At 41.5% G+C, this 25,449-nt stretch overlaps 1 protein-coding gene across 3 annotated transcripts in view; it reads right to left on the bottom strand.

Moving 5' to 3' along the window:
- LOC110968098 (histone-binding protein RBBP7) overlaps positions 1 to 25,449 on the bottom strand; it is a 51,267-nt gene that overhangs the window by 12,528 nt on the left and 13,290 nt on the right. For 2 of the 3 annotated variants that reach the window (XM_051942478.1, XM_051942487.1), the window contains exons 6-8: positions 20,891 to 21,051; positions 20,634 to 20,760; positions 20,474 to 20,551 (exon numbers count right to left, since the gene is read on the bottom strand). The exons of the other annotated variant lie outside the window; for it this stretch is intronic. In XM_051942478.1, the coding sequence (XP_051798438.1) occupies positions 20,474 to 20,551; positions 20,634 to 20,760; positions 20,891 to 21,051 (366 nt within the window). The remainder of the gene's footprint in view (positions 1 to 20,473; positions 20,552 to 20,633; positions 20,761 to 20,890; positions 21,052 to 25,449) is intronic. 3 annotated transcript variants of the gene reach the window in all.

The raw sequence follows: 25,449 nt of genomic DNA, 5'->3' as shown, positions 1-25,449 counted from the left end.
ACCAACAATTTTGTCCACGTGTGTATAACCTGCAAAAGACAGTGACGGTGTACAACTCCATTACTGAGTCTATCCTCGCCTATTCCATCATCATCTGGTATGCTGCTGCCACCACCTAGAACAGGATCAGAGAACAGGCTATCTGCTCAGGAGAAAAGGTGATCGGTTGTAATCTCCTGACCCTCCTGGACCTGTGTCTTCCAGGACCCTAAACTGTGCAGGGAAGATTATTGTTGATCCCTCCCACTGTGGACACAAACTGTTAGAGCCCTTCCCTAGTAGCAGGAGGGTGCGGTCCGTCAGGACCAGGGGCCTCATTTATATAGCTTGCGTACGCACAAAACAGGGCTAGAAAGTTACGTATGCCACTTTCTACGCAAAATTTGTGATTTATAAAAACAAACTTGGCGTGAGAATATGCGCACCGGTGCGCCAACCTTGATGCCTGCTTACGCACATTTTGGAGACGGAGTGAATGGCAGTGCCGGAGGGTGAAGTGGTGAATTGAAGCTGGAGTGATCTCAAACCTTTATTGTCATCACATATTAGACTTGTAGAGCCGGATAATCATAAACCCTCATTGTTGTAGATGTTCCTATAGTGCGCCATTCGGCCTATGACTGTATTTGCAGAACTATGTTCATATATCAAACTTCAATCTTCAAATGATATACAGTTGTGGATGGCACTGATTGATTACTATTTGGGACAAGGCATGTGACAATCAGTCCAATCGCTGATCAAGCGGATAAATAGCGGGTGACAGCCGTGCGTAATGTGGGACAATGGATGCGCTGGCATTGCTGGAAGTTACATAAATGGTAGGTTAAGAATGGAGAGAGATTTTAGGGATCACGGGGATTTCCTGGACCATAATGATGACTGGCTAACAAGCCGATTTAGATTCCCTAGAGCAGTGCTCTTGGATCTATGTGCTGAATTGGGCCCTGTCTTAGACCGACCCACCCGCCGAAACCACGCCATCCCGGTACAGACACAGGTGCTGACGACTCAGGGGTTTCTGGCAACCGGCTCCTTCCAGCGGGAAGTGGCCGACAGGTATGTGTTTTATATGAAGAATATATGAGGTTACATTTGTTGTCTAAATCCTATCTGGGTCTGATATACAGTTACATGATGTCCTTTAGGTCTGGGATATCACAACCACCCCTTAGCACAATAATGCCAGCTGTTTTGGATGGCATTATAAACATGACCAGTCAATACATCAGGCTTCCTTACACTGTGGGTGAACAGCCCAACATTAAACGGCAATTTGCAGCAATGCCCGGTTTCCCAAATGTAATCTGCTTAACTGACTGCACTCATGTTGCTGTAAGGTCTCCGAGTGAAGATGAATTTGTCTATGTGAACTGAAAAAATGTACATTCAATCAATGTTCAAATTATTTGTAGATCAGACATGATCATAACAAATTTTAGTGGCAGGGTGGCCTGGGTCAACACATGACTCATTCATCCTGACGGACAGCAGTGTAGGGAAAAGACTGCAGGCCGGCGCTGCATAAAACGCCGTGGATCAGCAGTTTATTTACATGCAGATACATTCACGAGTTACTTTGCATTGACCATTCATGGTAAATGTGGGTGTGTTGTGGGTGGGATGTGAGGTTGATCCACTTGTGCAATCTTCCAGCTGGTGTGTGAGTTATAAAGGGGAAATTGCGTGCAGCTGTGTGTACGCACAGTTTTATAAATCAGAATATTATTAATATCCTACGCAATGTTTTATAAATGAGGCCCCAGAATCTCACGACACAGGACCAGCTTTTTCCAACATCAGTGATTTAACAAGACCTTGCACATTCTCAGGCAATAAATGTGCCCATTCCTACACATTTGAAGTATTTCTATTACTTTCTGTGACTCATAGTCCCTTGATTAGTCTTGCTGCTAATTTTTCTAACACTTGCTTCTAATTGTTTTGTAACACTGTCTACTGACTGTCAACACGATTGATTTATATCACGTCAAATTCAACGCCCACGGGCCGAATACGGCCCGCCACTGTCAGGGCTCCCTCCTCACCCCCGTCCTTCCCACCTGACATCCCCAAATACCCCCTTTCCCATCTGCTCCTTTCTCCTTCTCCTGCTCCTCTCCCACTCATGCTCCCCTCTCTCTCTGTCCCTTGGTTTCAGTCCCTCTGTCTCTTCGGTCTCCCATCCGCTCCTCTACCCCTGTCTGTCTCGCTGTCTCCCATCCGCTCCTCTGCCCTGTCTTTCCCTCTACAGCTCGGCGCCTGAGTGCAGTTCAGCTTCTCAGCTGACTCCACTCAGGCAATCAACCACCTCTACGGCTCCCGGACAGCTGAGGGACATCTCTCTAATTACTCACCTCAGAAATAAGAACCGGCTCATCCTTCCACTCCCTGCCAGATTGTTGAACAAAGACCCCACAGTCAGTTCGCTCTCTAGCCTCCTGTAAGATCTGTTGAGTTTGCCAATTCTCTTACGTTGTTTTCTCCTGCCCCTCGCCTAGATCCAGCTGTCCGGGATCCCCACCGTCCTCCTTCCCCTCCGGCTCTCCCCAACCCGTTCGTCCGTCACTGGTTTCCCCCTCACTGGACCCCCCGTTCCTGCCTGGACCCCCCGTTCCTGCCTGGATCCCCCGTTCCTGCCTGGACCCCCCGACCTGCTTCCCTCCCAACCACCTGGAGACCCACAGCAGCAAGCCTGCTGCTCGTCACCTCCCGGAGCCTCCAGACCCACCTGGCAAGCCCCCCACTACATCAGCCGCTCCCCGCTCCTGCACCCTGGTTTCCCCCCACCGAGCCACTATTCACTCCTTCACAATAAAGCACGTTCTCATTCCAACCAGCCTTGGTAGTGTGGCTCTCTGCTCGGGTCCGACCCGCTAACCCGTGACAGCCACATCATTGTGTGTGGCCTGCGAGAGATGTGTATTTCTTATCTAATAAATTAATGGAACCTATGTAATTATAATAGGGCTCCAAATTGCGACTAATATGGTTGCAAATGCAACCTTTTTAAAGAATGTGTTGACCATCTGTCACCACAGGTAGCTACTGAGCAAGTTACTGGCGCTTGAAATAGTACTATTTCTGCCACATTGACTCAGTCTCTCCTGCCTGACATGTAAAACAGTCAGTTTCACTGGGACCGTTTTCTAATGACAAAACGATTTACATCTGATTATGTTAAATAACCCAATGAGGAGAGAGGAGGAGAGAGGCTGGAGGAGAGGGAGAGGTATAACACACCTACTGATAAGCGTTCATGTACAGACAGAGAGAGATCTCATCTGAGTCAGTTAAGAAGAAAACGTAGTCCCCACATTCAGTGTTGAAAGCTCAAATGTTTACAGTTTTCCCAGTGTTGACAATATAAATGTGATTGATTTTGGTATTGACATTTAAAATGCGATCTGTTTGTAGAAAACTCTGCTTATAGAAAACAGTGCATGTCGATAAACATCACTCACATTCAATATGGGTAAATCTGTGTAGAACTGGTGCGACATTGCAGTCGCCTGTCAGTGTCTACTGTACCCAGCATGTGAGTTGTTCAAGGACCATCTGAACAATGTAGTATTTACCAATAAGCAGATGTTCAACAAGTGTTTAGCCTGTGCCCCGTTCATGACTGATGCAGGAAGAGGACTGGTGACAAAAATATATTTTCAGATTAAAACATTTTACAGATATCCCGTCTTGTCACTGTGGGTCAATGCAATATAACTAGGTTCTTGCAAAAATAGACCATCAGCATGCATGTTGTATGCTGATGTGAGCTGTGGCAATGCTGAACCCAAATAAAAGTGTGCTGTGACCAAATCATGAGCTGGTGCGACCAATAAAGAAAGTTGGTAACACCAGTGCTACCAGTGGAAAAGTTAGTCTGGGGCCCTGTTATAATATCATATAATATAATATAATATAATACAGCAATGTGCCTACATATATGTTACTTTTACGTAAACAAGTTCACAATATTTGCACACTGAATGCAGACGATCATTTAACAATATGTTAAGGAGTAGCTACATTTATACAGTCTTACAACTACAACCTGCCCTTTAAGGGCAACTATAAGCTTATGTGACTAGGATGAAAATTAGTTTGACATCCTGATCTATATGTTAGTGTTTATTGTTATGCACGAAAACACCAAGTAAATTCCTTGTACGTGAAAACCTACTTGTAGACCATGGGGCATGCCTTGAAAATACGCAAAGAAAAAGAGTTTATTTCACCATCAAAGGAACTAAGAAAACAGATTTGCTCTAGGCTAATTTGGAGGTACTCTTTCCAAAAATGCAATATTTGCACATTAACCCTCTACAGGCCAAAAACAGAAAATAATATTGTTTCTGATTTTATATCATCGGATAATGGCAGGTTGCTCAAAACACAATAGCTATTGGAAATTTTGGGACGGGAACAATGTTCACTGTGAGCAACATCAGACGTGTGCACTGTGGTCACGCCAGCATTGCATCCATCCAAGTTACACAGTTTATTAAAAGAATCAAATTACAGCAATTACATTTCTGTTAAAACACTTTGTCAACAGGAGCCAGATGAAGGCTGCAGTGATTTTGGTGACACTACAATGTATAAGAGTGAAGTTATTGAATATTTGTGTCTCTCTTTGCTGTTGCAGCGGTTTTGTAATTTGCAGACCATCCCTGTGCACTCCATAGACACAGTACTATTTCTGCAGCTTGACAGATAGCTACTTTTGATAAAACTGGGCTTGTAGCACATTGTCTACCTTACAACGATGGGAAAGAGGCATTGTTTGTTTTGACAACCTATATCTAATGAGTTATTGATGGTGGAAGTCTGAATCCGTGAATATCTGAACTTGGTATATTTAATTTTGAAAAAAGCATTTAGCCATACTTAAAGGTTTAACCCTTTAAGCTGCAGTCAATTTCAGCCATTTTCAGTACAAAAAATCGCTAATATTCTATTTGTAAATAAAAAATATGACGAGAAGTACAGGGAATATTGGACGCGCATCACGAGGTGCATTTCCTTGAAAACGACCGATTCGTGGATTTTATACCGACTTCAGGACATGTTTTGGACAAAATAGTTTACTGGCTTGTGTCGTCTGGATGTAAAAGGTTGGATTATGGCTGTTTTTTGTGGAATATTTTCATCTGTGTGTAATAATGAACCCAGAAATGTGAGTCGCGCTGTGTGCGTTGAAGCCGTGTATAGAGAACGGATGGATGGATATTAGTTTTTTGTCGGATGTGTGTTTTTCTCACCCGCTGTGGTAATCACATCTGAAAGTGGTTTATACCGGCAGATTCATGAGAATCTAAGCTTTCCATCGGCGTATATAATCGCGTTTGCAGCCTTCGGACATTCTTGAAATTCCTATGCAAATTAGTAAGTGTACCGCCAGCGGGACACTGAAGCGCACTGAAGCGCAAAGGGTGCTTTATTAGCATGGAATAAAAAAAAATTGTATTGTTTTATGATCACAGGTTCTGTCTGAAAAGAAGTGGTATCATTTTAAACAGTGAAACCATACTAATAAAATGTAATGATCAACCAGTGTGCAATACTATATTCTGCAAAAAACATAAACTGAATGCAGAATAGTGTACAAAGAAATTCTCTAGATATTTTTTTCATCTAAATCTCATCTTAACATAGCTAATGTATTAACTCATTTATGTGTGTATGCATGTATTTATAGATTTATTTAGTGCTGTTAACATCAGAGTTCTGAGTGAGTTTTTCTTTAGATAGGGGAAGACCATTTATTGATTACAAATAAAAGTTTATTAAAAACGAAAAAGCATTTTAAAAAACGTAGGAATTTATTGAGTGACTAAAATACTGTAGAGTCTATGGTCATATCAGCACGACTAAGTATCCTCTAGCAAATTCACAACCATATACTGTCGGAAACTTAGCTGATCTCATCATGATGTCCCTTATCATATGGACTTCTGGAGATGATTGGGGATGAAAAACTGTGACCTGCTGGTTGAGTCCTCTCTATTCTCATGTCTCTTACATATTTGTCTCCTGATGCTGCCTTACTTCAGCCAGTCCATGAGCAACAGAAAACACAGTTTTTCTTGTACCCATTGCCAGGGGTTCGAGTCTTCCCGCTCACGTTGGTACATTTGCAAACGTTTTTGCTTCTGTGGATGTGGTGGAGTTTCCGGTGTAGAAATCTTTAAACGCTCGGGAGCAGTGTGCAGCACTGTCTGTAACCAGGCAACCCGCGACATGACTATAGGGCCAGACACACAGAGAAGCAAAGAAATATATACACTGCTCAAAAAAATTAAAGGAACACTTTGAAAATACATCATATTTCAATACGGGGGGAAAACAAACTGGATATTAGCATTGATATGGACTGGATAATGTGTTAGGAATGAAAAGTGCTACATTGTTTGATGGGAATGAAAATTATCAACCCCCCAGGAGGGCTAAATTCAAGACACCCCAAAATCAAAGTGAAAAACTGATGTGGCAGGCTCGTCCATCTTGTTGAAATTCCGTGGCAGCAACTCAAAATGGTATTCAGTAGTTTGTATGGCCTCCATGTGCTTTTATGCATGACTGACGATGCCGGGACAAGCTCTGAATGAGACGACAGATGGTGTCCTGGGGTATCTCCTCCCAGAACAGGACCAGGGCATCGCTGAGCTCCTGGACAGTCTGAGGAGCAACCTGATGGTGTCGGATGGAACAAAACATTATGTTCCAAAGGTGTTCTATTGGATTCAGGTCAGGTGAGCATGGGGGCCAGCTAATGGTATCAGTTCCTTCATCCTCCAGGAACTGCATGAGTTCTCTTACCACATAAGACTGGGCATTGTCGTGCACCAGAAGGAATCCAGGACCATTGCACCAATGTAGGGTCTGACAATGGATCAAAGGATTTCATCCTGATACCTAAAAGCAGTCAGAATGCCATTGTCCAGCCTGTAGAGGTCTGTGCGTCCCTCCATGGATATGCCTCCCCACACCATCACTGACCCACCACCAAACTGGTCATGCTGAACAATGTTACAGGCAGCATAACGTTCTCCACGGCTTCTCCAGACCCTTTCATGCCTGTCACATGCGCTCAGGGTGAACCTGCTCTCATCTGTAAAAAGCACAGGGCACCAGTGGTGGACTTGCAAATTCCTGTGTTCTATGGCAAATGCCAGCCGAGCTCCACGGTGCCAGTCACCGAGCACAGCGGGCACTAGAAGACGCAGGGCCCTCAGACCACTCTCATTACATCTCTTTCTGATTGTTTGATCAGAGACATTCATACCAGTGGTCTGCTGGAGGTCATTTTGTAGAGCTATTGCAGTGCTCATCCTGTTCCTCCTTGCACAAAGGAGCAGATACCTGTCCTGCTGATGGGTTGAGGACCTTTGACAGCCCTGTCAAGCTCTCCCAGACTAACTGCCTGTCTCCTGGAATCTCCTCCATGCACTTGAGAATGTGCTGGGAGACACAGCAAACCTTCTGGCAATGGCACGCATTGATGTGCCATCCTGGAGGAGTTGGACTGTCTGTGGAACCTCTGTAGGGTCCAGGTATCGCCTCATGCCACCAGAAGTGACACTTCCCCTAGCCAAATGCAAAACTAGTGAAAAACAGAAAACATTAGGAAGGAAAAAAATGTCAGTGGCCTTCACCTGTAAACTCATTCCTGTTTTGCGGATTGTCTCATTGTTACCCCTCTAGTACATATGTTGTTAATTTTATGAACACCAAAGCAGCTGAAACTGACTAAAAAGCCCCTCATTTACTTACTTGACCAGATCAGTATCCCACATGTTTCACTGATTTGATGCAATACTTAGATTAAAAAGTGTTCCTTTAATTTTTTTGAGCAGTGTATATAGAAGACTAGATACGCTAGCACGCTGTAGCAGCCCATAAGCAGATGTAGCTGCACATAAGGACGCCTGTCAATGACGTTGATTAGCTGCGTATGTATGTGAATCGCATCATTGGCTGGAGCAGCCAGTCACCGGTCACTCAGTGGCTCGCATTGAAAAATAGCACATAATGAATTATGTATTTATTTTAGTTTCAATTTAGGTTGGATTTTTTTTGTGTGCAGCGCAGATTTTCTGTGCGCAGAGACCATGTCAGCAGTGCGCAATTGCTCACGCGCACGGGAACAGTGGGTGGGAGCTTCCAGAGAAAGTGCTTCTGGCCTCCTTAAACTGAATATTATCCCATTTCAGGCAAAAACATGAGCACCAGTGCAATTTGACACAACTTTAATCAACAGATTCAATCCTGAAATGGAGAGATGATGAATTAGGAAACCCACATTGCAAACATTATACCAAAAAACTTTACTTTTTGAGTGGTCTGCCATTATTTGATGGAGCCAGTACTTCAAACTTCTGCTGAGGTCCTATGTTACGAACCGGTTAACCTAGACCGCCAGGTCGTAACATTCAATCTTCTTCCCACCGATAAACATCAATGTTTTTCAAAATGGCCTCGATTATCCTTTTCCGGCTTCGTTTGACACTTTGACGCAAGATGCTTTGGGGTCTGCTTCCTTCCCTTGGATGTCAGATAAATTTTATCCTGCACAATAGGGTCCATTTTTTTCCTGCTCTCTGCAGTTGTTTTAATACGTTCAGTGCTCGCCACCTCATCTGTTTCACTTGTACAACAGGCCAAAAAAATTAACAGAACCCAGGGAACAGCCTTCGACATTGATTTATCATCAAAATTCTTTTCTGATGGACGCCAGTTCTGAACTGGAGAAGGACTATCTGACAGAGCCCCATTCAAGAAAATAGCTGTTAAATATAAGTGGGGATTGCATCCTGATCATAGACTGTGAAATTTTTTGATGCAAATTTTCTGGAATGATTGTTTCTGCCAGTGTCCATTTCAGTAGTTTCAGAATTTTCAGAAGCACCAGGGCATGCACAATGATATATGTACTAAATAGTCGATTCTGTTTCACACAACACTAGCTCACAAGTTCTCTTTCATGGCTTCACAAAGACTAGTTGTGGAAACCTGCATACTAGACACCTGTTCAGCTGACCATTAGTATAGCTAAAGTCAGAAAGAGTCCTTATTCAGTGATACAAACATTTTGGTCAGTGTATCCATTCCTAAGACCTCATTTGCATATATAAGTTTGGGAATGATTTCTGTATCACAAAACTCATTACATCTGTTAGTTTCTCTCACATTCTTCCAAGTTACCTGTCTCCAACTGTCCCCTAATGTCTTTGGTATATGTCCAATAGCAACTACTGTAGAATTCTGCTTCTTTTGCTATCAGATCTACACCATAAACTCCCAACAACTGAAGATGACCCTTTTTTGTGGCTGCTGTTTTTAGCAGATCTGCAGCATTAAAAGGTTTCACACTGAACCAACTTTCCTTTTTTGTTTTCTCGAATGGTCTTTGCGGTAACCCTGCCTAGATCTGGCAGTATCCTTTGAGCACATGCATTTTGGCCTTGGTTCACAGGTTGATGAAGCAATGCTATCTTCGAGTTGAAGTCAAACCGGCACCACTGACAGTCGGCCTACATTCCTTCGTTTTGCTGCATGTATGTACCTGCTCAATATTATTGCCATCACAATCAGTGCCCTGTGCCACATGTTTCTGGCATTTACACACGTGGACAAAATTGTTGGTACCCCTCAGTTAAAGAAGGAAAAACCCACAATTCTCACTGAAATCACTTGAAACTCACAAAAGTAACAATAAATAAAAATTTATTGAAAATTAAATAATCAAAAACAGCCATCACTTTTGAATTGTTGATTAACATAATTATTTAAAAAAACAAACTAATGAAACAGGCCTGGACAAAAATGATGGTACCTCTATAAAAGATTGAAAACTATTTGACCAGAGTGACATGATTAACTCAGGTGTGTCATTTAATTGACATCACAGGTGTTTCCAAACTCATAATCAGTCAGTCTGCCTATTTAAAGGGAGACAAGTAGTCACCCTGCTGTTTGGTGAAAAGGTGTGTACCACACTGAACATGGACAACAGAAAGCGAAGGAGAGAATTGTCCCAGGACATCCGAAAAAAAATTATAGACAAACATCTTAAAGGTAAAGGCTATAAGACCATCTCTAAACAGCTTGAAGTTCCTGTGACAACAGTGGCTCATATTATTCAGAAGTTCAAGACCCACGGGACAGTAGCCAACCTCCCTGGACGTGGCCGCAAGAGGAAAATTGATGACAAATTGAAGAGACGGATCGTTCGAATTGTATCCAAAGAGCCCAGAGCAACCTCCAAAGAAATTAAAGGTGAACTCCAAGGCCAAGGTACATCAGTGTCAGATCGCACCATTCGTCATTGTTTGAGCCAAAGTGGACTTCATGGGAGACGACCAAGGAGGACATCACTGCTGAAAAAAACTCATAAAAAAGCCAGACTGGAATTTGCAAAAATGCATGTTGACAAGCTACAAAGCTTCTGGGAGAATGTCCTTTGGACAGATGAGACCAAACTGGAGCTTTTTGGTAAGGCACATCAACTCTATGTTCATAGACTCAAAAACCAAGCATACGAAGAAAAGAACACTGTCCCTACGGTGAAACATGGAGGAGGCTCAGTAATGTTTTGGGGCTGCTTTGCTGCATCTGGCACAGGGTGTCTTGAAAGTGTGCAAGGTACGATGAAATCTGAAGACTATCAAGGCATTCTGGAGAGAAATGTGCTGCCGAGTGTCAGAAAGCTTGGTCTCAGTCGCAGGTCATGGGTCTTCCAACAGGACAACGATCCAAAACACACAGCCAAAAACACCCAAGAATGGCTGAGAGAAAAGCGTTGGACTATTCTAAAGTGGCCTTCTATGAGCCCAGATCTGAATCCCATTGAACATATGTGGAAGGAGCTGAAACATGCCATTTGGAGAAGACACCCATCAAACCTGAGACAACTGGAGCTGTTTGCTCATGAGGAGTGGGCCAAAATACCTGTTGACAGCTGCAGAACGCTCATTGACAAATACAGAAATCGTTTAATTGCAGTGATTGCCTCAAAAGGTTGTGCAACAAAATATTAAGTTATGGGTACCATCATTTTTGTCCAGCCCTATTTCATTAGTTTGTTTTTTAAATAATTATGTTAATCAACAATTCAAAAGTGATGGCTGATTTTGATTATTTAATTTTCAATAAATTTTTATTTATTGTTACTTTGTGAGTTTCAAGTGATTTCAGTGAGAATTGTGGGTTTTTCCTTCTTTAACTGAGGGGTACCAACAATTTTGTCCACGTGTGTACCTACTAAATTCATGACTATGCTGTGTTGTATGCCATCTCCATTGGCCATCCATTGGTCAGTGCACTCCACCATTTTTGCCAAAACTTGTTTGAGAAATTGGTATAATAGGTCCATTTTCTTCAGGAACAACATGAATACAACACACAAAGGAGGCTGCCATCATATTTGTTTTACACATTAGATAAGTCAGGTATCTGAGCCATCCTATTGGCTAAGAGGCTGTGCAGAGCCACTAAGTGGGAAATATCCAAATCACAATTGACTTGATTTTGGATGTGATAATTAGGTGACCATTACTAATTAGTGTGCAAGTAAATTTTGGCAAACATTGCATATTAATGTTCAAACAGACAAACACCTAAATGAAAATTGTGTATATTTCCCTGACGGGTCAACTAAAACTGGACATTTTTCCAGCATGCCCCATGGCCTATTGGCAATAAAACCTTTCTGAATCTGAAATATGTCTGTCACAAAAAATAATCACACATTTTAGGCTTAGAGGATACCTGTAATTACGTATCTGTTATTTTGTCTCTTTTCATATGGGAGCAGTATTAGAAGTACTGAAGTCATTTGTTATTTCCATGACCTATTTGCACTAATATCTAAAATATAACCTTACCAATATGCTGGTGGTACAATATGAAAAACAGACGTCAGCTTTTGTAAGGTCCCTAATATCCTGTGCTTGAGACAGATTTGGCCATTTGGTTCCAAGTTGCAACACAGCCCATTTCTTAGTACCCTACTGCCATCTAAAGTGTTTACTGTAAGTTCTATTTAGTTACAGTCTGACTTTGACTACTAACTGTAACTGCCAAGTCACTGCATTCACAGTATTATTAGGGTCAGAGCACATAGAGTGGATAGGACCCCATTGGAATGCAAGGATTTCTTATTATTATTCTCCGGAACAATTGTATTTTGAGGGCATAAACATGCTCAAAAAGTTCTGAAAATGTAGCCTAGCCACGCTAGACAACCCACAGCAACGAATTTAATTCTCTGCCAGGGTGGGTCTAGTTACCCTTCATAAAGCTCGAGGTTGGATGCTCCTAAAACTGGCCGGATGAATCACCATGAAGTGTAGAGTCAGAAGGCGGGCGTAACTCAGTGACGACAGAGGCGTGACGATTCTGACAGAAACAACCGGCGCACAGTAAACAGTTATCTTTCGACTCGGTTTTGGCCACAGCCCTTAAAGATTTGAAGGTAAAATTCAACTTGAAAGATAAACAAAGGACGGCAGTGAAGTGTTTCATTGAGAAGAAAGACGTATTTGGACTTATGCCGACGGGATATGGCAAATCCAGCCCTCAATGGCATAATGTAGGAAACAGCTTGAAATAAACATGATAGGTTAATTTGCCATGAGGACAGGTGATGGTCACAGTCACAAAGAAGAAAAAAATTGCATGAAGCTTAAGCAATGACACCATGGTTGGTTGGTGTCATTTTTGAGCGGACTTGCAGACAAAAAAAAAAAAAGGGATATGGCCAATCCTTAATATACCAGTTGGCTCCGCTGGTTGGGAAGCTAATGGGACTTAGCCATAATCCGGCGCTCTAGGAACTACGTCAGCCTATTCGTTGCGCTGATTGGTTGTATACCTACCCAATTGCTGCAGAGTGATTTGAAAGACAACCTTTTAGCCCGCCTCCCTCCCTGTCGAGCGTTCCTAGACCCTTGTGTCTTAAGAGCTGAGTCTAGCGCGGCTAGGCTACTGAAAATGTGCAGACACATCATAACTGGTACAAAAATGTATACTTTATGGGACTTGCACATGTGTGGCAAAATGGCTCCATAGCGCCTCCAGCAAAATTTGTAACATCTACTAGGGGAGAACGTTTCGCCTGCATCTATCAAATTAGGTAAGCCATATGCAGCATGTCAAGGCGCATGAAAGAAACAGTGCAAGTGGCACCCATATTCTAAACCCAACAGGAAGTCTGCCATTTAACTGTGCGATTTTTGCTGATTTTTGCTCATTTTTATGAGTGAACTCCTACTCGGGGGTAACTCCAAGAGACATTAAATTTGGCCAATTTATAGAATTGGCCTTAATGATGAAAAGTTACCAAAATCTTCCACACGAATCAAAGGGCATGGCCCCTCTGAATATTGATACTTGATTTAATAAAAGAGGAAGTGCTGTCCAACTACTCTAGCACCACCTTGTGACCAATGAAATGACATGTATTACATTTTGATGTATTATAATAAGCTGGTTGTCCATATTTGCCTCAAATGTCATGACATAAGCCCCTTTAGCTTTGGGTATGGAACTCATTTGCTGTGGCATCATTTCAATAAGCTTCTGCAATGTCACAGCATTTATTTCAGTTCAGAGATGCATTAATTTTTCTCCCAAATCTTATATTGATGATGGGAGAGTCGAGCCGCTGTACAAAGTCTTCTCCAGCACATTCCAAAGACTCTCAATGGGGCAGAGATCTGGACTCTGTGGAGGCCAATCCATGCATGAATATGATATCTCATGCTCCCTGAACCACTAATTCATAATGTGAGTCCCACGGGGAACCCTCCTTTCTGACAATGGTCGTTGAGGTCACTAACAAGTTGCTTTGCTTTCTGTACAGACTCTGTGCTCTTCAGTCATCTACATAGAAATTCCTGTGTACTGTCTCAATCACCTCATCAAAAAAGTTTCTTTTGGACAAGAACTAAATCATTTTGGACAAATCTGGAGTCACCCTAGAAGTTTCTGTCATGTTAGCCTGCTAGAAAATGACTCGAGTGAAGAGTGAAAGAAGAAAAAAAGAAGAAAGAAGAAGAAGAAAAACAGAAAGGAGAAAAACAAGAGAGAGAAAGGAAGAGAAAGGAAAAAGAAAGACAAAAAAGAGAAGTTTCTTTTGGTGGTCATCTGCAGTCCTCTTCAAAGCATAGCATGCACAGCTAGGAGATGACACAGCTCCAAATGAATACAGTCATTCTGTACTCTGCAGTCATATCTCCATTGGGTCACCATAAGAACCGAAGAAAGTCCTTGTCTGCCTCTGCTTTCTCTGACTTGATAAAACATGGATTTCACATCAGACATGATGGCAATGGGCTCTTCTCTGAAGCTTAAAAGCACCCCTATCAAGGAAGTTGTCAAGTTTGGGCCCTGCAATAGGTGATCATTCAGAGATGTACCTTTAAATCTGGCCCTGCAGTCGAAAACAATTCGCAGCTTTCTTTTGCGTGGATGGTAAATGTCATGATGAGGTATGTAGAACAGATGGTCTTCACCCTTTCAGCAAACCTGTTGTTGATGACATCATCAAGAAACTTTGCGTACTCCTGATAGAACCTCGCATTTCTTTCCAGTTTCCTCTGTAACATATTGAGGCGTTGTAGAGCAACACAACGGTTGTTAGGCATGCACACCTCATTGGTTTTAAATGGTAGCTTTAAATTGTAATGTTCATCTTTCAATTTGACAGATTTTCCATGATATCAGTGAATCTTGCCTCTTCCTGTGACATTTCCTCTTTGTCATTGGCAACCTTTTCCATTTAATCATGCTCATACTGTCTTTCCAATAACATCTCCAATGTCTGAAAAGACATTGTTCACAGACACAGAACGACTGGCATCTTCATCATTACTTTTCCAATCTTTACATGAGCCATGAACAACCCACCCCAATAGGGTTTTAATGGCAAAGGGTTCTTCTCCTTGACTATTAATAATTTCCCATGGCTCCAGCACCTTTGACGCATTGCTGCCAATTAACAAGTCCACTTCTGCATGAATTTCTGGGACAATGATGTGGTCAAGGTAAGACCATTTTCTGAGAGATTCCTATCTGATGATGTTTGTTGCACTCCCTGGCAAGGCCTTCTGTGTGTAAACATCTGGCAGACCGTAAAACCTTTCTTCATTAAGGTTAGAAACTTCCAGGCCACTCACAATGTATGTCGAGACAGATGTTTTGGGACACATTGTTAACAAACATATTTAGGATTTTCTTCCTCTCAGGTTGTTTTCGCATTAAAATCTCTGTGCAAAAGGTTGATGTAGACCTATTATCCAGAAATGTGTATGTATGAATGGCCTTATTTCCTTTTCCTGCCTTTAGCTGCACTGGTATTATTGACAGCGTCCCATTGATACCGACCCCACTTTGACTCCCGAAGGTCTCCACTGATACCAGTGTGTTTACAGTTGGCTCTGGTTCACTGTCATGTGCGTTGTTAAGGAAAAATTGTACCAACATACAGAAGGTCACCCTTTGACCCCAATTGAAGACACAGAAGCACACCAACTGCTCAGACAGACAACTATTTGCTGATATAGCAACAATAACAAGGTTAGATCCTGCCTCTTTTCCCTTTCAGACAGTATAAACCCTCCAAGGACAGAGAGACTCCTCAGATTTGATACTGGCTCTTTCGGCATATGTGGTCCTTGCTGTATCATTTCTCCTGAATTCAGTAAAGCATTTTTCTCTACATCAGTCATGTGTGTCTCCTGAGTGTTTCTGAGTTCGCCTCCTGGTTTCCTCACCTGAGATCGCAGAAATTCCCTAACATGCGTCATTCGTTCCCCCTGCCTTGTCCACTATTTTCACATGAATGCTGTTGGATAGCTCTTCCTGCATTTTTTACAGGTTTTGCATTTGTTACAATAAAAAGCTGATCTTTTCATGATGTTAGATTTCCATAAACCTGAGACAATCATCGAGAGAGTGGCATTGTGAACAATATATACACTTGATGTTGCTATGTTTGGTTGCTTGTGTTGCTTTGTGATGATGTTGTTTGTTAACAATACAGAGATTGGTTGCAAAGTTCCCCTTCCCCAATTTGGGATTGCCAGCAAACATCTCTTCTGATGTGCATCCCTCTATCTGATGTTTGAATATCTCCAAACACAGGATCAGATAAGAGTTTGATTTGATGTTCCACAAAATGTACTGTATCACTGAATATTGGTTTGAGGTTTTCATTCTCACAAATATTACATACAAGAAACATCTCTGAATCATTCTCTTAGTTCATACGGAAGCTTTGAAATTATCAGTTTGAATCATTATCAGCAATGAAACATTTTCAGGTTTAACAACAAGCCAGCTGTGTACCTTTTCCATATAGGCTCCTGTGACCTTTGCTTCATTGCCAAAATGTTTTTGTAAAAGACCTTTAGCTGTCTCAAAGCCTCTCTCTGAACTCATATGCCAACAACTTTGAACAAGGTCTCTTGGACACCCTCTAGTATACCTTTCTAGATAATACATGCAATCTCTCTTTGACGCACTCTTATCCTCCACATAATGTTTGGTACGTCTGAAAAGATTGAATTTTAAAGGCTCACCTTCAAACACTTAATTCTCATGGGGGAAGTTGACTTGCTCTTTGCTGTTGTATGAGCAGTTCAGATATTTCATTTTGTTTTTGCAGAGTCTGAAGAGTAGAATTAATGTTAATTGCATGTACAACAGTTCCATTTATTTCTCTCCTTGTGAGAGGTAAGGTTACATTTTGAGCAGATATACTGATATCCTTATGTTGTGTATTTGAAACATCCCTCTTTACAGCAGGTACGTGCTTAATGTCTGGTGTTATTGAGGATGCAGGCTTAACAGGAACAGTCTTTTCCTTGTTTTTTTTTCAAAGTAGGATTCTATTCCATCTTGTTGTGCAAATGCTTGTAAAACTGCCAGCTTCAATGCCCATTTCAATTTGCATTTCCTCCAGCCTTTTGTGTAACAACACTGCTTTCATTTCCACTGCATGTTCCCTTTCAGTGTCCTTACGCGCGCCAGTAGGGCAGCTCTCTTGGCTTCAGCTTTCGCTTTCAGTCATAAAAGATGAGGTACTCGATTTGCTGGAACTACAGCGACTTTTACATGAGGCACATGATCCCAGATTTGACACACTATCCATAGGTCTTATGTCTACATCACCAAGACTGTTCACCTGTTCACTTTTTTATTTACACGTTCGATATTTTTGCAACACCTCGAGTAAATTCATTCACACTCAAAAGCTTTTCTTTGAACCCGACCTTGTGTTTTCCTTTTTCTTCCAAAGGTAGTAATTTAAGCAGTTTGTTGTGTGCGTTGTTTGCATCATTGATCAACCCTTACATATTTGCTTAGTTAAATCCAGGTGGCGACGTTTTTGTAGCCAGGCAGTGTATCTCAGCTGCACATGATTGAATCTGTCCCAAAGTTCATATGCTGGACAAGAATCCCAGTCTAAAGACATCCAAATGAAAAAATACATTCACAGTCATAGCATCACCTATTGGTAACAGACAGTTAGAGGCATTACATTTGCGCGTACCATTACTCCAATTTTCGTGATATAATCCTTGAAATTGGTCAGCTAAGTCTTAACACCTTGACAATTCCACAGTGAGAAGAGTTTTCTATGCTATGCCAACGCATCTTCACCGTGAAACAGGAAATACTTTATGACAGATTATAAATGCTCAAAAACTCACCAAAATTGCCACAGATATGACATTCGGCTAAACAAAGGAAATTATGCAGCTCAGAAGTCCATGTGCCATAGTGCCCCTTGTAGTATTTGTAACAACTAGTCCCCACAGGACATTTCACCTACATCTACCAAATTTGGTAGCCATATGTAGCACGTCAAGGTGCACAAATAAGCCTTTTGGAGCCATACTCTAGATCAGGGGTCGGCAAACCATGGCTCCGGAGCCGCATGCGGCTCTTTCAGATCTCTGTTGTGGCTCCCTGTAACTTTGGAAAATAAATTGTTCTGCCTTTCAGGCGCGTTTCAATGCATTTTAATATAGAGAGTTTTATTGTGAAATTACCGCTCTTATTTTGACGTGTCACTCCACCGAAAGTGCTGCGGTTTTACCCTGGGACATGAGAGCGCAAAGTTGATGGAGAAGCAACACCTGTAGTTTCACATCGTTTTGTACTCAAGAATGGTAAGCCTGTATATTAAAGCTCCACTCCAAGAAAGACACATCTTGTCTTTGAGTCAAAAGTACTCATGAGTACTAAGGTAAACTACGGATAATTGTCTTGCTCAGTATCTACTCTTTGATAGGGTAATACACGTCACTCGCAAGAACACGTCCAGCATCCAGGCAGCAGGTCAGAGAGTCAGAGGAGTGTCGTCTTGGACAATAGGGCAGCGACTTACCGGAGAAAAGTTCTTAGCTTAAGATAAATAGATTTTACAAGTTAAATAGACATTCGCAAAATACTGATTTCCAGCTAACATTACATAACATATGAGGTTCAGGAGCAAAAATGACATTAACCAAGTAAGATAAATATTAGTGGTAGGACACAATTAAAAAAAAAAGAATATGTCTAATTAGAGGCTTTGTAATTAATTAATCACGACTGATTAACAAGGGCATAGAGGCAAAAAAGTGATATATGCACTTTAAATGCCAAAAGGATTTTGCGGCTCCCGGTGTTTTCTTTTCTGTGGGAAACGGGTTGAAATGGTTCTTTGAGTGTTAAAGGTTGCCGACCCCTTCTCTAGACTGAACATTAAGCCCATCATTTTGAATTAACTGGTAGATTTTGGATGACTTTTGTTAATTTTAAAAGCGAAATCCTCATATGGGTTTGACTCAAGAACTTTGATGCTTCATCATGAAAGAGCACTGTCTAACTGTAATGTACATGTGCCAATCTGCCTCAAACTTTTCATGACTGATCAGAGTTCTGCTCTGATGACATTCAAACGCAAATAAACATTCAGTCATATCACCACCATGAAGCAACAGGAAGCTGTATTACATTTGCACGTACCATCGCTAGAAACTTTGTGATATAGTCCTTGACATTGGTCAGCTAAGTCTTAACACCTTGACAGTTCTTCAGTGTGAAGACTGAGTTTTCATACGACGCCATTGTCAAAGCAATGCATCTTCGCAGTGAAACAGGAAGTACTTTTTGACAGATTAGGAATGCTCAAAAACTCACCAAAATTGGCACACACACACATCACAATCTGCTAAACGAAAGAAAATGTATGTGATTCTGGACAGCATGTCCCATAGCGGCCCCCTGCAGTATTTGTAACAATTAGTCAGCGCAGAATATTTCACCTACATTTATGAAATTTGGTAGCCACAAACAACATGTCAGGGTGCAAAAAAAGCCTCTTTGAGCCATACCCTAATTCCAACAGGACGTCCGCCATCTTAGACTAATTGCAAGGTTTTTGGTGACAGCGGGTAACTCCAAAAGAACTCAAATTTGGCCAGTATATACAAAAGGCCTTAATGATGAAGTTATCAAAATCCTCTACAAAAGTCAAAGGGTTGGCAATATTGGCACACCTGAACTTTGAGCTTCCACATGAAAGTTGAAGTGCTCTCTCCTATACATGCTCCAATCTGCCTCAAACTTCACGTTTGACCAGAGTCCTGATGACATCCATGTGCCAATATCCAGTTACAGCCATAGTGCCACCGGGTGGGAACAGGAAAGGACATGTTTTACACTTGATGCACTATTGTTAGCCAGGTGTCCATATTCATATTTTTTATTCTTTCTTCTTCTTCGTATTGGCTCCCAGTATGTTTTAGCCTTGTCCCACTGGTTTATAGTATGTTTCAGTCTATTTACATTAGTTCCCAGTATATTTAGGGTCTTTATATTGACTCCCAGTATGCTTCAGCCTCTTTACACTGTCTCCCAGTACGTTTTAGTCTCTTTACACTGGCTCCCAGTATTTTCAGTCTCTTTATAATGGCTCCCAGTATGTTTCATCCTCATTCCTTAGCTCCCAGTATGTTTTAGCCTATTTATATTGGCTCCCAGTATGTTTCATCCTCTTTATATTGGCTTCAAATTGTTTTTTCTTTTTAAACACCAATTTTAGCTCTTTTCTGTCTTTTCTAAGACTTGCTCTTTTCAGTTTGCTTCCTTATAAAGCACATTGAAACTGAAAAATTCTCTATATTTGCATGTACTGTTGCTAGAAACTTTAGGATATAATCCATGAACTGGTCTGCTATGTCTCAGCAACTTGACATTTCTGTCATACCGTAACATACACCACAAGTCGATGAGCGCCACGTCCAGACGTGCGAGGGCCCGTTCAATGCTGCTTGCAGTTTTAATTTATTTAATGTTCCTACAACAGTTGAGTTGACTATTTTTTCTGGACTAAAACAATGACAAAATCATAATGCTATGTCGAGAATGTTGTGTTTTCACAGCACATCACATTCTTACACGCAATTTAAATTCTTACCTGGAAAATTTCATCTTTGTGGGACTCAAAGGAGTGGAGCTTCAGTTTAAGGTTCCTTAAATCCCACAATGCAACAGTCTGACAAACAAAACATTTTCTTCAGTACTTTGCTGTCATCATTATTATCAGATTAAAATTAATATTTTTGGCTTTTTTCTACCTTGTCAGCAGAACCAGTGGCAAGAATGAACTCGCTGTAGGGGTTGAAGCTCAGACAGTTAACCTCAGCAGTGTGAGCATCCACTGAGTGGCTGGCTTTAGACGTGTTGTTAGACCGAGTGTCCCATCTGGTGGAGCATGAAAGAGGGTCAGAGCCAGCATTTATTTGGCTACAAATAAAACTGAAACTGAGCATTTTCACTCACTCCATCACTCCCATTCACAAAAGAACAGATTACCTGTACATCAGTCACTTACATCATTAGTTTCTGATCATCAGCAACTGAGCCAAACAGAGATTCATGGAGCAAATGCCAGGAAACATCTTCCACCACTGCTGTGTGGCCAGTGAAGATGGTCTTGGCATCCACAATCTTCCCTTCTTTTGAGCCGGCCCCTATGTCCCATAAACAGATGGTCTAGAGTGGATTAGAAGAGGGAACACAGTCCATTATCAATCTTTGTGCAACACTGGTCTGAGCTCTTTCTGCTTTATAATAGAAATGTTTAAAATGTAAAAAATTCAAAAACTGTTGTCATCAGCATCACTTGCATTAAAAAGTTGTGCTAACAGTTTAAAGTTGAGCCTCATTCAACCATTTCCAAATTTCAGAATTTTTTTCCACCAAAAAAGAAAACATCCATCCTTTTATAATCTATGCAGCTTTGGAAATAACAATTAGACCACTGTGTGTTTTCTGCCTGTACTTTTGTGGCTCTCAGTCAAGGGTGTCAAACCTACAGCCCATGGGCCAAAAGTGGCCCGCTAGAGCAGTGGTTCTCAACCCTGCTCCTCAGGACCCCATGTCCTGCATGTTTTAGACGCTTCCCTGCTCCAACACACCTGATTCAAATGATCAGCTCGTCATCAAGCCTCTGCAGAAGCCTGATGACGAGCTGATCATTTGAATCAGGTGTGTTGGAGCAGGGAAGCATCTAAAACATGCAGGACATGGGGTCCTGAGGAGCAGGGTTGAGAACCACTGCGCTAGAGGACAAATTTGGCCCGCGGGATGACTTTGCAAAGTGCAAAAATGACATAGAAGACATTAACTGCAATTTTTCAATGAATAACAGTCACTGCCATTTTAAATTTGTTCACTGCACTGCCACAACTTTTATGTATTTTTTATGCATGAATTTGATACCTTTCCAAGACAGGGGGATAACTTAACCATCTTCCTTAATAGTTCCTACTTTAGTTTGTATGGCATTGTGTGACAATTCAGGTCGTCAGTACTACTACACAGATGTGAAAATCAATATAAATTTAAAATGTCTAGATCTTGACAAGCTTTTTGATCACAAAGTAAAATACTAGATTGCTTAAATCCTGATACCAGAGATGAAATGGCATGTTTTGTGCTTTTGTAGATACTGTAATCTGTAAGTTGTAATGCACATGCGTAAATATAAACTGAGGCATAATATTGTTCAAATTGCACTTACTTTTCTTTTAGATATTCAAGTTATTTATGATGTTTTGTAAAAATATATATATTTTTTGGCACTAAAACAAAGGGAAACATTTGGAGTTGTGGGTATTTCAGCCCGGTCTCACGGGGATTCGTGAAACTGTCACGTCAGTTTTTGTTTCGGTTTCGTGCGCACCAACACGATGTCGTCATGTTTTTCGTGCCGCTCACCACGAGCGAAACCTGCTGTGGTAATCACATCTGAAAGTGGTTTATACCGGCGGGTTCATGACGATCTAAGCTGTCCATCGGCGTTTGCGGCCGCCGGACATTCTTTAAATTCCTATGCAAATTAGGCGGATTCATGACGATCTAAGCTGTCCATCGGCGTTTGCGGGCCACGGCCGCAACCGCCGATGGACAGCTTAAATCGTCATGAATCCGCCGGTATAAACCACTTTCAGATCCGGCGGCTGCAATGGCGGCCGCGGCGGCGGCCGCAAACGCCGATGGACAGCTTAGATCGTCATGAATCCGCCGGTATAAACCACTTTCAGATGTGATTACCACAGCGGGTTTCGCTCGTGGTGAGCGGCACGAAAAACATGACGACATCGTGTTGGTGCGCACGAAACCAAAACAAAAACTGACGTGACAGTTTCACGAATCCCCGTGAGACCGTGTTGGGTATTTATAGGTTATTATGTTCTGATTTTGTAGGTTTGGCCCACTTGATCTCAAATTGGGCTGTATGTGGCCCCTGAACTAAAATGAGCTTGATACCCTTGCTCTGGGTGAAGCCCATAGACTGTATATAAAGATGGACGTAGCGCCTGGCTCCAAAAGTGAAGCCTACCCGGAAGTGTCAAAAACTTGCAATATCACACCGTCTGCCAGGGGTGGCTCCAAAAGCTCTGGCTCCATAGACCCCGATTCATCACAGGAAAAACTAAAATTTGATAAGACTGCTTTTCCACAGCTCAGGATTTTTGTTTTCATTAGCTGTTATGGTCAAAACGAGAGATCAGGTCGCTGATCTTAAAATAAATCAATACTGAATTTTATATAGAGCGTTACAAGTTTTTCGGAGCCAGGGGGCGGGGCTACTTGACTGACAGTCTGGTCTGGAATGATTGACAGGTCCTATGGAGGAGGCAGCCCAGAAGCTCATTCATTGTAAACTCTGTTCTCCTTTGGATTAACTCTGATATGATCACTGTTTATATATCGGTGAAGCAGCAGAACATTTTCCACAGACAGTTTTTCCGCCTGTTGGCTTGTTTTAACCAGTTTTCTACCTTTGGCTGATTCTACCAGCAGACACTGAAAGGACTCTGATAGTTTGGTAAGTGTTTATTTTCTTAAAGGTGTTGGTTTTACTGCACTTTATATGCAACTTTAGTGTCAGATATAATATGTTCCATGCACTCCAGATGTTGGTGGAGTTTATTCCTGTGTGTACTGACCAGAGAAGAAAGTTAGCATCCAGTAAATACTAGCTTTAATGTTAGCGATCTAACCGAGCTTGCTGCTCAGTCGTAGGTTTAGCTCGACTTTTGGACGCTACCGTTGTTAGCAGGACACGTGTCAACAGCAGAAGCCCGTAAATGTGGGTGGGACAGAGTCTCCTCGGCTCTCCGGTTCTGCCCTCCGAGAATCTTTTCTTCGTCTCTGGCTCTAAAAATCCAAGATGCCAACCAGGAAGTAGCAAAATCTGGGCTTCATTTTCTCAGTGCAGAAACCAACGGGTGATGTCACGGGTGCTATGTCCATCTATATATACAGTCTATGGTGAAGCCACAGCGTATTGTATTTTTAAAGTTGTAATGGACAGATGTTTTTCTTATTCTAAGCTGGTTTGTGATGACTCTCTCTATATACCTCTTTATTTAGTGCCAAAATTGCTGTCTACCGTCATCTTGCAATTCTCTTCTTTTAGAAACTGATAAATTAGTTTGGATATCTGTTCACATTTCATGTACAGTTTATATATTAAATATTAGTGGCTTAAAAATGTTTTCAGGTGGTCTAATAATTTCAATGCTGACTCAAGTTGCATTACAAGAACTGGCAAAAATTGCACATTTCAACTATTTCCCACTTCAAATTGAGTAAACAATTTTGACTAACAAAATATTAAGATGTTGCAGCTCATTCTACTTGGCGACATGTCCTGTTGACTTAGCGTAGAATAAAAAGATTAATTATTCAAGATCAAACTCACTGTTAAACAGACAAAATAGCAGCCAGTATGCTGAGATCAGCGTTTCAGTCATATAAATTATTAAATACATTGTCTGTTACTGTCCTTAAACTCCCAACAGCAAAAAGTTTCCCAAAAGTAGGAAATCTCAAGTGACAATAATTTCAAACCATTTTGTATATATAACAAATTACATAAATAATTTGTATAATACATGATGTGTTATTATAACATAATATATATTACATTATAACAGGGCTCCAGGCTAACTTCTCCACTGATAGCACTGGTTCTACCAACTTTCTTTGTTGGTCACACCAGCCAATGACTTGGATGCCCCACCCCCTTATCTGGGTTCAGAATTTCCACAGCTATTCATACACCATGCATGCTGATGAATAGCTGTTTTTGCATGACCTAGGTATATTGCATTGACTCTCAGTGACAAGACTTGATATCTGTAAAATGTTTTAATCTGAAAATACATTTCTGTCACCAGTCCTCTTCCTGTATCAGTCATAAACATAGCACAGGCTAAACACTTGATGAACATCTGCTTATCAGTCAATACTACAATGTACAGACAGTCCCTAAACACCTGACATGCTGGGTACGGTAGACATTGGCAGGCGACTGCAGTGCTACACAAATTTACCCAAGTTGAATGTGAGTGATTTTTATCAACATGCACTGTTTTCAATTAGCAGAGTTTTCTACAAACAGATTACATTTAAATGTCAATACCAGAATCATATTTATATAGTCAAAACTGTGACCACTGTAAACATTTGAGCTTCCAACACTGAATGTGGGGACTGCGTTTTCTTCTTAACCGTCTCAGTTGAGATTTCTCTGTCTGTAAGTGAACACTTTTATCAGCAGGTGTGTTGTACCTCTCCCTCTCCTCCAGCCTCCTCCTCACCAGGTAATTTAACATAATCAGATTTAGACCGTTTCGTCATTAGAAAACAGTTTCAGTGAAACTGACCGTTTCACACGTCAGGCAGGAGAGATTGCGTCAATGTGGCAGAAATAGTACTATTTCCAGCACCAATAACTTGCGCAGTAGCTACCTGTGGTGACAGATGGTCACACAAATCAGACAACGATCATTATACACTCGTGCAATCCAACCACGTTAAATTTTAACTCACATATTCTTAAAAAAATGGCATGTACAACCATATTCAGTGGTGCAC

The sequence above is a fragment of the Acanthochromis polyacanthus genome, chromosome 2 (genome assembly GCF_021347895.1).
Source record: "Acanthochromis polyacanthus isolate Apoly-LR-REF ecotype Palm Island chromosome 2, KAUST_Apoly_ChrSc, whole genome shotgun sequence".
Taxonomy (NCBI): domain Eukaryota; kingdom Metazoa; phylum Chordata; class Actinopteri; family Pomacentridae; genus Acanthochromis; species Acanthochromis polyacanthus.
The sequence above is the reverse complement of the archived record's forward strand: the minus strand, read 5'-3'. Positions and strand labels throughout refer to the sequence as shown.